Source organism: Podarcis bocagei (genome assembly GCF_964188305.1).
Source record: "Podarcis bocagei genome assembly, chromosome: 3".
Lineage (NCBI taxonomy): Eukaryota > Metazoa > Chordata > Lepidosauria > Squamata > Lacertidae > Podarcis > Podarcis bocagei.
Window position 1 is genome coordinate 26,106,201 of NC_138127.1, and position 11,520 is coordinate 26,117,720.

Genomic DNA, 11,520 nt, shown 5'->3' on the forward strand with positions numbered 1-11,520 from the left:
TTTATTTGTACCCTGCCCTGCCCTGCCCTGCCCGGCTGGAGTTGGGCTCAGAGCGGCTAACATCATATAAATAATACAATATACATAAAAGCAAACAATCAATTAAAATGCATCCCAAAATTAATTTAAATAATGTACCTGTCTTCCCAAACTCCTGTGTTTCAACAGCAGTAGTCTGACATGCAGGTGTTCTAAATTATTGAGGAAATGGCAACAGGAAGATATGTGCTATAGGACGTAGGAGGATAGGACGTAGGAGAGAGCAACCAGCTTTGTTGCAGTTAATAACATGTCACTTGAGGTTGCCTAAGTGATGGTAAGTTGCATGAGGCTACCCAGTGATCTTATGGTAGAAGCAATATTTCCGGGATCTTTGGGATTTTCTGGATCACAGCTCAATATCTTAGATAGCAATCCTTAATCCCATTTACCTGGGGATAACCCCATTAATTTTGCTGGGACTTGATTCTATGTAGACATAGTTAGGATTATGCTATTAGCTACTAATCTTCATCAGTGATCCAACTGTCATTGTTAGTATGGAGTCTCAATTTAAAAACATCATTAGCAGAACAAATCCTGAAGCATTGGATCCTAAGTTAGATTGGAAAGAACTGGCTCAGAGTGTTAACATATGGCAGTGCTGCATTCTATCAGCACATATTAATACTTCAGATTTTAATACATTCTGTTTTCATCATAACATTTAAAATTACAAGTAGCAATTTTCTTTCTAATTTCATTTCACTTTGTCAGCAGAACTGCGGCTTTACCGAGGGTTTCACATTGAGGATTTCACAGTACAAGAAAATGAAAAGCTAAAACAAGCATTTCCACTCTCCTCCAAAAACTCTTATTGAATAGATTTATTGTCTACAGGGTGAAAGTAATTAGTTAAAGAAAATATACAACACAGCACATAATATTAGAAGCTTTTTTTTTTATATGAAAGGAAAAAAGTGTTGGTAAAAATATCTAGGAAAACTGTAACCCAGAAGTCATCTGTAGAGTAGTTGGATTACTGTTAAGCGGAGATGGCAATAATTTAAATAGATTAAGAAAAAACCCAACGTGGAAATGCAAGAAAGAAAGAGAAAGAAAGAAAGAAAGAGAAGAAGGAAGGAAGGAAGGAAGGGGAAAAGGAAGAGGAAAAGGAAAAGGAAAGATCTCTTCTGTATAAAGTTCAAAGGAAGTGCTCACCTTGTGTGATTTATCATAAGGCCATGTTTCACATGAAGGTTGGAAATATGATGCGCTGATCCTTACAAGTCAACTGTGCTGACCCTCAAAGGGATCGGAGTATATGGTGCAACCCACACCAAAGAAATGGTGCAGTTTACAAACCCATGTACCATGGTACTTCCATTTCCCCAGTATTACTTTAAGTCAGGGGTCAGCAAACGTTTTCAGCAGGGGGCCAGGCCACTGTCCCTCAGACCTTGTGGGGGACTGCACTATATTTTGAAAAAATAAATAAATGAACGAATTCCTATGCCCCACAAATAACCCAGAGATGCATTTTAAATAAAAGGACGCATTCTACTCATGTAAAAACACGCTGATTCCTGTACTGTCCGCAAGCCGGATTTAGAAGGCGATTGGGCTGGATCCGGCCCCTGGGCCTTAGTTTGCCTACCCATGCTTTAAGTGATGTGCTGATAGAATAAATCTTTTGTGTAAACAACCCCCAAGAGCATACCGTACAAGAGAGTTCACCAAAGAGACCTGCTGATATGACATCCTAAGTGTAGACCCAATATCAGCACCTGGCACCTTTAAGCAACTGCTGGGGCCCTAGCACCTTGGCTACGCCTACTGGTGTGGATACATGCTTGTGCCCCTCACAGCAGGCACCTACAGTACAGCATGGAAAATTTTAAGTCATGGTTTCCAGCTTCACAGTTGCTACTGCCAGAGAAGTCTGCCTGAGGGACATTATCATAGGAAGGCCCTCCTCAACTCTAGTACTGGCCCTGGTGCTATAGCAATGAAAAAGGGCACATTTGGTGTTAGGGATTTAACGGCTTGGGATTTAGATACACCGTGCTAAAGAAAAGATACAAAGAAGAGATCTTTGTGAGTTTGGTTTTCATTGGCCATTTTCTTCTTTAATATGCTTGTTGTGTATTATGCTACTTAGAGAACTTGACTGCTACACCCAGTACATTGAACAATGTTGTTCACAGCTAGATGTTTGTGTTTCTAGTTTTATTACTTCCAGGCAATAAAATGCTTTGCGATTATTTTTCAGTCAGTTGTAATCAACTGTATCCCCAATCCCAGCTCATTCAAATGTTCACTTAGTAACATGGTCATCTCATGGGACTCTTCCACCTCAGAATGCATATGGCAATTGCTTTTTTTGAAAGCATTTATGTGTGAAAATCTTCTTGTAAGTGGAAAATGGAAAGCTTATTGGCCAGGAAGAAAGCTCAGCTAGCAGTTTAGTTTATTCATGTATTTGAATTATTTACTTAAATAATGTAATGTATAATTTTTTTTTACCTATTTTGTTCATTCCTCCATAAAATCTTGAGGACTTACGGTTTCTTAGATAATGGGAGCAGCATGGGTTTGAATAGCTGACACATTTAAAGCTAATACTAAACATGTCAATAGTAACTGATGAATTTTGATAAGTTTTTTTTAACTATTAGATTCAAAGTGCTGGTGTTGACCTATAAAACCTAACATTTTCATTTCTTTTTTTAACTTTTTCTTTCTTTTGTCTGTGTCCTATTGGTTCTTCCCTGAATAGAACATTGAAGTTTAAGACATCACTGAGACAGTAAATTTATTTTGGGCAAGAGACTTCTTCCTTGCCTTGGCCTTGTTTCCTTTTGGATTTAAAAAACCAAATATTCCTTTTTAACTTGAGAGTTTTAAAACATAGCTGATATTCAGTAGTGACAGCTGGGAGATGCAAACAAGTATTGCCAGTGGGGTTGACGAAAACGACGTCTTGCTTTCTACTATTTTTCAAGGCACAGAGATTATTCTGCTCTTCTGGTACATAAATTGTAAGTGAAAGGAGAAAGTGGGAAGGCCAAATCTCTTCCATTGACTGATAATAGCTGGTTTTTAGACTGCTATATACCTGAGTGTCCCTTAGACATTTTCACACCTGTTAATCACTGAGAAGTTGTTGTGTATCTGGGAAACATTTAAATGATCCAGCCATGTGTGCAGGGGGAAATCACATGAGTCTTTTTCAGTAACATGAATCCTTGAGGGGAGTTGAGCTTTGAGAAGGACTCTCATGGCCTGGCTATAAAAGTCTTGCAGTTTCTTCATGCTGGTACTGGTACTGAGTTAACTTCCCTCATTCCTTAGTGCAAGGTCAGGAGTCATAGTCCTGAACTCTTGCCAAAAACTCTGGGCTAGTACTTTCAGAACTGTCCAGGGTCCTGAACCTGCCTTCTCCAGAACATTACTGGCTTGTGACCTGTCACCTAAGCTGTCACCTTGGGATAATGGAATTCCTAGAGGATCAGGACGACCCTTAATTGTGTTCTTTAAATTCCAAGACTCTCATCCAAGCATAGTTTAATGAGTGTTAAAATGTCAAGAATATCCTTTAAAGCTATTGGCATTATTCACTTTCTTCTATCTTTTCATTAACAGGAGGAATGTTTCTTGAACCTAGAAGCGCCTATTTCAAGAGTGTGTGGTTATGACACTCCATTTCCTCACATATTTGAGCCATTCTATATCCCAGACAAATGGAAATGCTATGATGCACTTCGGAAAATGATTAATTATTGATCATGCAGGTAAGTGGGGGGTGGAGAAGATCTATTTAAATAGTTTGGAATTAGTTTTAAAATGTTCAGATAAAATTCTAAGATTTTTTTAAAAACTACATAAGCCCTTGCCTGCAATCCCAAACATGTGTTCTAGGGAGCAAATATAATTGAATTCTGCAGGATGAATTCTTTTTAAACATATATATGATTGTGCTACCGTTGAGCAAAGTCACCATATAAATCTGAGTGGCATGGTAGCAGATATTTTTACTTGTTCAGGGTTGCTACAGTTTGGCAAGGGATTAGACAACCATTCATTGATGCTTAAAACACGTATTTCGCTATAAGATGTGGATAGAAACAATTTATTTTCAAAAATAACCTTTTTTTGGGTAGTTTTCCTGATGTAAGACTAAGTGGTTGTTTGGATCTGCACAGAGAGAAAACTAAAACAAGCACTGCAAGCCAGACTGTCCTACAGTTTTCATGGTCTGACTGCTCACTTTAGAGCTATTTTTTAAGGTTGTTGGTATCAGTCTGTCTCGAGAGACAATGGAGGTGACAACTTATGGGGTGAAGACAAACTTCTGCATTAGCAGCACCTAAATAACCTCCCTAGGGCACAAGCCTGGGTGGTGTATATGGAGGTTCTGGATGACAAGATACCCCCCTTCAGCCTCATTGATGTATTCCAAAGGAAATCAGAGCAATACATTTGAAGGGTTGTGGGGCTCTATCAAGTGGCATAAGAAAGAGCACAGAGCACTGCAGTGGGAAGGTTAGATTAACGAAAATCTTGCCCTGCTCTCTTACTCCTGTGGGAACCTCTGCTGGTTCCCTCTGCAAAGGGAAGGAGACTTTCCCATTCATAGTTCCAGTTACAGATGGGTAGCCGTGTTGGTCTGCCATAGTCAAAATAAAAAATTTTCTTCCAGTAGCACCTTAAAGACCAACTAAGTTAGTTCTTGGTATGAGCTTTCGTGTGCATGCACGAAAGCTCATACCAAGAACTAACTTAGTTGGTCTTTAAGGTGCTACTGGAAGAAAAATTTTTATTTTCCCATTCATAGAGAGCTAGTTAGGATCCAAGCCACAGTTTTGTATACTGGCAAAATCTGATTGATATCTTTAACATTTCAGTTAGTACTAAGTACCTAACTGCCTGATATAATACATTCCTATTTAGTTAATTGGTGCAGTGATTTTTATCTTAATTACCTATTTGTTTGACCTTTACTGCTGCTAGAGCTTTGGGGAGTGGGAAGTAAGTTTAAAAATATGCAGACCAAACTGGCAACTTCTCCGCCTCCCCAATTCCCATTAAAAGCTTTTTCTTTCATTCCAAGTGCCAGTGCAAATAAAAAGGGGTTTATAATGTTTTGCAAGTATGCTCCTAACACAGGAAATTCAGTACTTGTGGGAGGCTACTAATAATTACTCTTTCTTTGTCTTTTCTATATCCAAATTGAGTAAAATGACCAAGGGCTTACTGAATATATGAGACTTCAGGGCCACTTCAGACATGAAATTTCATACATGAAGGTTGCCTGTGTAAATAGAAGCAAACATTTCTAGATCATGTGCTTTATTTGCATTCTAACCGCAGTATTTCCCTTTGCAATCATAACAGGACACTAAAGTGAAGTTCTGTGATGATGTTATGTCTTGCCAGAAAAAAAATATCATTAAACATGCTATAACAATCAAGGCAACCGAATTATAAGACTAGGGTTATGTTTATGCCATTTCCACATGCACGCTGTGGGCCATGCAAGCCTAGCACCGTACAAAATTATTATTTTTAAATTTTAAATCTGACAAGAAGCTTACAATTCAGTAAAAATTGCAACATTTGTGTGTGTGTGTGTGTGTGTGTGTGTGTGTGTGTGAGAGAGAGAGAGAGAGAGAGAGAAGTAAAAGAGGGATGAAAGTAACAGAAAGGACTGACTGCCAAAGTGCATACATGCTTTCTGAAAGAGGTCTTTTTAATGTATTTCTTTAAAGTCTAAATTGAATTAGAGTATATTTCAACAAACGGAACATTCCAAATGGAATGATGAAAGGAAATGCATGAAATGCATGAACATAAGAAGAGTTCTGCAGGATCAGACCAAAGTCCCATCTAGTCCACTGATGAGCCAGATGCCCATAGGAAGGCTATGAGTAGGATATGAGCACAACAGCATTCTCCAGCTCCTTATTCCAGCCTGTTGCTGTTCTGCTGGATCAAACATATTAACTAGTAGCCATTGATAGCTTTACCATCCATGAATCTCTAAAAAATGCATAGGATTGTAACCTTCAATGCCTAAAAGTGTGCATATTGAAATTCTGCATAAGCATTTTCTACTTGTTTGTAATACGTTCTCTTTTCCCCCCCAGAAACAACCTCTGTTAGACATTCTCTGCTTCTACGAAGGTGAGAAGAACAAGAAGAAAAAGCAGTTGCTGTTGGTGGAACTATTAACATAAAATTGAGATCTTTCAAAAATTGTAGAGGAGAACTAAGTGAGATTATTTTCTCAAATGCATTGATTTGGATACTCATCTTGGCTATTCATCAAAAGCTCAACATTTCTGCCAGCTGTGCATTCAAGAATGGGCAGGTGATTGCCGTGAAACATTGGCTGTGATTCTCTTTCCCCGCTCCCCATTCTGAATGTGACAAAACTTCTAAAATGTTTTACCCTATAAATGATGTATTGGGTTCCACACAATGAAGATAGAGGGTTGTATCCAACATTGCTGTTCCACTAGCACAAAAGACTTCTGTTTGTGCAATAGAATTTACTCCTCCTCTCCCCTTTAGCTCCTTGTGCACCCTCAAAATCTCCAGAGGGTTGGGGGTCCTTTGGCGCAGATTTGCAGGAAGATGAGAGGAAGTGGGATTCTCATAGCGGACCATTGCCCACACATCATTAGATACAGCCCACTAATCAGGAAGCATTTGGTATGCTTTTTTGTGTGCCTTACTAGATAGATCTTTTTACTTTGATTTCACAACAGACTTATTTGTGTTTCAACTAAAACTGGCAGTGGTTTTACACTTGGACATTTTCTTTTATTTATTTTTAGATCTCATTATATCAGTGGCATAAACTGTCAGTTCTTTGAAAAAGCCAGGTGTCCTAAAGTTAGAATCAAAAGCTACTCTTTGATCCAAAATTAAAAACAAACATAATTCTCAAATCAGTTTGTTTGCTCAAGGCTTTTGTTAAAAAACGTGGGTTGGGAGAACTGATGAAGAAGCATCTGCTGCCATGGAGTTATGAAAATATATAATTAATACCAGTAATTTCACAGAAACACTCCTGTGAGTCTGAGACTCATTAGGTGTTTCTACACTTGGGTATGAAAGTTAGATATTGCATTATGATTTTATTTTGAATGCAAAGCAAAAATGTTAACCTTGAATATAATAACTGTATCATTAGAGAAAAATGTGCATTTTTCTAAATGGGTTTATCTCAGCACCCCAAAGCATTGCATTTACTTACTAACACATTGTGTAGACCAAGATAACCTTTTACATTTTAATGCATTTTAAAACAGATATAGATTCATAACATGGATGGTTGGAATTCTTCAGTTTCTGTGCTGCTCTCACAGCCTTGTCTAGATGGCAGTGTGCACCTATTCAACCTGGATAAATGCCTTTAAAAGTGTTTACCATACAAAAACAGATACTTGTAAATGTGAAAATTGTACATGCTTTTTGCCAAAATGCAGCACATGACAATGAAATCCTCAGTTAAAAAGTCACAAATGAAATGTATCTTCATTAGTATCGGGCATATGATACCTTGGACCTCTAAGCATTTTGAAAGGTAACATTTTTATGTAAGTTAACATAAGGAATGTTTATGTTAACTATGTTTAAACATTAGCTTTTAAAATAAAATGTAAGATTGTTTGTGCTAGTTTGTGCTTTTTCATTTACAAATTGTATTACAGGCCTACAGTTTGAAAGATAAAAGCATAGTTTGCTGCAAGTAATAATCTATTCTGATTCCTGAATGCAGGCCAGCATAGAATGAAGTATGCAACTGTACGAATGCCTATATTTATTCTGAAATTAGAATTGGTTTGGCTATGCCTGCTTACCTAATCAAATTTAGTTACTGATAGAAATGCAGTTTCTTGAGATATCTGTTGCTTTTTGCTTTTGTAAGGGTCTGAACTAAGTTGTTCATAAAGTAATAATGAGTTCAAAATGAGCAAATACGTCTCCCATTCTGCCTGTATATATCTTTAGGAAAGGCTAATGAGAAGATGTTCCATTGCTTGATGGAAGCTTTAAAGTACCCAATAGCCTTGTGAATAACATTAATATGTGAGTACATCCTCTAACAAGCTGAAGTGCTCATGTTTAAAAAGACAACTGGATGTCCGTATGATTTCATCGCTCCATGAAAGCTAGCTGTGGGATGCTACGAAAGACATCCACAATTCATGTTCTTTTAAAAAGAAAACCTGTTAAAACTACTGCCTCTCTTTTTACCACAGTCAAGTACCACAAGTGTGCAAAACTCATTCTGTGTATTGGCAGGTGTGTTTTTTTAATAGAAAAAATGTTGTTTACAAATACATCACAATTTGTACAAACAGATTTTACGAAACAAATGTTTAAGGAGAAAGAACGAAAAGTCTAACACATATATATTCATGTTCCTTATAGCTTATCAAGTCTGCAACTGGAAAGCTGCATATCAAAGAAAAAAAGTCAGAAATACTCCATTTCAAAATAAATTTCTTGGCATTTAGTGAATGCACAAGTTATTCCCTTACAAGCAGGTTATTGGCTTTGTCGCTTAAAGCCTTGGCTACAAACAGATATTTTGAGTAAATCTCCACCTCCATTGTAGTTTCCATATGATTTCTATAAGTCATGGCATGGATCCAAAGACCAGTTTAACTTTTCGTGAGCCTAAGGTTTAGGGTTAGTCCTTTTCTTTTTAAATAGCAGTTCTTCATGTTGTGTGGCATTTGAAACTGAAGGGGATTTTTAAAATACTGCTGAATTAGGGAGGGAGGAATCAGATATTTAAAGCAAAAAAGTAAAAGATAAATGAAACTTAAGGCCAGGATCCAAGCAACAGGTTTTGTCCTTGGTTTGAATCTCAGTTACCCCTATTTATCAGGCAGCAACACTTGGGTTTTCTGTTCGTGATCTTCCTGCAGAACACCCACCTGTTCTACTATGAAGCACCTTTGGTGCTAGTGTGAATGAATATGGATAGTATGACAAAGTATTACATTTATTGAGATGATTGAGCTAAGATTTGATATTGTTCCCACCCACCTGTTCATTTTTTTGAGAAGTATCAAGATCTTCTGTCTTCTAAACTTGCCAAGAGAATTATTGATTTTTACAAGCCACCTGAGGAATCTAATCTTGCTGCTAAATATTGCATGCATTGATTTACTGTAATGCTAGATGAGCATAGATAGCACTTGATTCTTTTTGTCACGGTCGCACCATTCCTGTGTGATACTTAGGTCTGATGCTAATTTTGGAAACGGAATCACACATAACCTTTGTTCTGTGTGGGTGATGTAGTGTCTCTCCAACACAATAGAACTGTCTTGAATATTTCTTTTGAGTTTTAAAATATTTTTTAAAGGTGCTACCTTTAAGCTAAGTGATGAATTGGGATGTAGGATGGAGAGCAAAGGGGACTTAAATGCTAAAAACAGTAATACTAAAAAACGGGGGTGGCTCATGAAACCTGCCTCCTGCTTAGCCTATAGGTTGCCTGGCATAATTTATCTGATTTATAATTCAGAGGGGAATGAATGTTTGTGAAGAAGAAAAATGCAACCAGGGTTGTTTCAAAAGATGGTTGGATAGCTGTTATGGAATCTTGATTGCGATCACAGCCAACTTCTACACATGTTTGTTCTTATGCTATCCCTAGAAAAGTCTCTATGGACTTTCTCACTTTTAACGACTATCAATAAATGCAAGCTTACTTAGTTCTTGTATGCCTTTTATGATTAAAGTTACAGAAGGTACCAGTTTCAATTATTTGCTAGATGACTTAAAAGCTTAATTAGAGCAAAAACTTTGTTTTTTCTTTATCAGGGCTCTGGAGAATGTGTGTTTTGCATTTCCTTGTTAATGTCTAACATTTAAAAGCACAACAGACGAGTCTGCCATGAAACTGAAAACTTCAGTCAACAACTGCTATAATTATGTTTGTGCATTTGTATAGGTATTCTGAGTGGTTCATATTAAGTGACACAATTCTGGCACCTACTCATGAATAACTGATTTGAGGAAGTTTTAGGTCTTTCTTTTGCCTGTGCTATGTGATTTGGACCATATCTGTGAACATAAGATAACAAAGACATGTTGTGCTTTACCCAAGCCTCCCTTAAATGTACTCTTAGATGCACTGAGTGAATGATTTAGGATTCATGGGTTAAGCCTAATGCAGGAGTTTTTCGATTTTTATGGTGATATTTCCTGAGATCTTTTAAAAGTGACTGATGAAATTTCATGTTTTCTGCTTCTCTTGTATCCCTTACTTGGACTCCCTTGGGTTATTAATGAGAATATTAGTGTATCATCTAGTTTTCATTCCATTAACTTCCCATGTCAATATTTAAATCAATTTCCCCACCCACATTAATTTCATTAGCTTCTTCTCCCACAAATTTATCCCCTTGCCTTCTAGTGTATTCATTTTTATCTTCTGCGTTCCAATTTCCCCTCCCTGCAATAAACCAAAATCAGCAGACAATTTGCTCACCAATGCTTGTATTGTTCAAAAGTGGTGCTGCTTGCTGCTTTTATTATTAAGTGCTGAAGTACTGTTCCTGGCTGTGGTGCTTGTTCTACCATGAGGCTTGTGTCAGCACTTGGGACAGGTCACTGAAGACTGCCAGTTTGGCTGCTGATAGCATCACTATATAATAGCCCTGCCAGAAATTTACACTTCAGGACCATTCACTCAAACAATGTGAACTGAAGAAAAGAGTCATTGGGGGGGGGGGCATTTATGGTGGAAGTTACTTGTAGGAAGTCCAGGGACTATAAAAACCCAAGAAAAAGAACCAGTTTTTTTTTAAAAAAAAAGTCAGTATTTTGCAGCAGTAAAAGGTGGGTGTGGGGACATAGAATTCTGCAGGCCATAAAATATCTCTTGGTGCATGTTTATTTTGAAGTGAATGTGATTAACTACTTGCATTTGATATGTCAGAAGTTGAAAATCAATGTACTTGGATATAAATGGCAATGAGAAATTCTCAAAGTGATTGGATAATTAATTGAATATTCATCGATTGTACAATTGGCTCTTCAATAATATGTGCAAATACAATCTTAAAAGAAATTGCAATGGATACTGATTAAAGATTCATAATCTTAGCCCATTTTTCAAAGCAAAATGCAGATTCACATTCCTAGATGTAAAAACCTTGAACCAATCCATAATTTCTCTCTGGGAAGTCTTTGAAGGCTTGAATTTCTGCACCAGTGGGGTGACTTGTCTTTATGCCTTAAGGTGCTCTGAGGATGAAGTCTTGCTGCCAGCAAATTCCATCATTTCTGGGCTTCCTCTTTATATTTCAAGGGTCTGTTTGTTTCAGAGTCTTACCTATAACATAAGGATCCCAAAATCATGAGGGGACCCAAGCCTTTCCGCAAAATTCTAGGTCTGGTTCAACTCCTGGTTCATTAGAAGCTTGTGGCTGCCATCCCTGCTTCTGTTTGCATTGAGGGTTATGGGCTTTGTCTTCCTACTTCTCCAGAATACTCCGTGAAGGTGGT

The 11,520-nt window shown here is 37.5% G+C and overlaps 1 protein-coding gene across 2 annotated transcripts in view; it reads left to right on the forward strand.

Annotated features, from left to right (window-relative positions):
• BCKDHB (branched chain keto acid dehydrogenase E1 subunit beta) overlaps window positions 1-7,659 on the forward strand; it is a 40,458-nt gene extending 32,799 nt beyond the window's left edge. For both annotated transcript variants that reach the window (XM_081187008.1, XM_081187009.1), the window contains exons 10-11: window positions 3,625-3,773; window positions 6,129-7,659. In XM_081187008.1, the coding sequence (XP_081043134.1) occupies window positions 3,625-3,765 (141 nt within the window). In that variant the 3' untranslated portion in view covers window positions 3,766-3,773; window positions 6,129-7,659. The remainder of the gene's footprint in view (window positions 1-3,624; window positions 3,774-6,128) is intronic.
• Window positions 7,660-11,520: the final 3,861 nt, after the last annotated feature.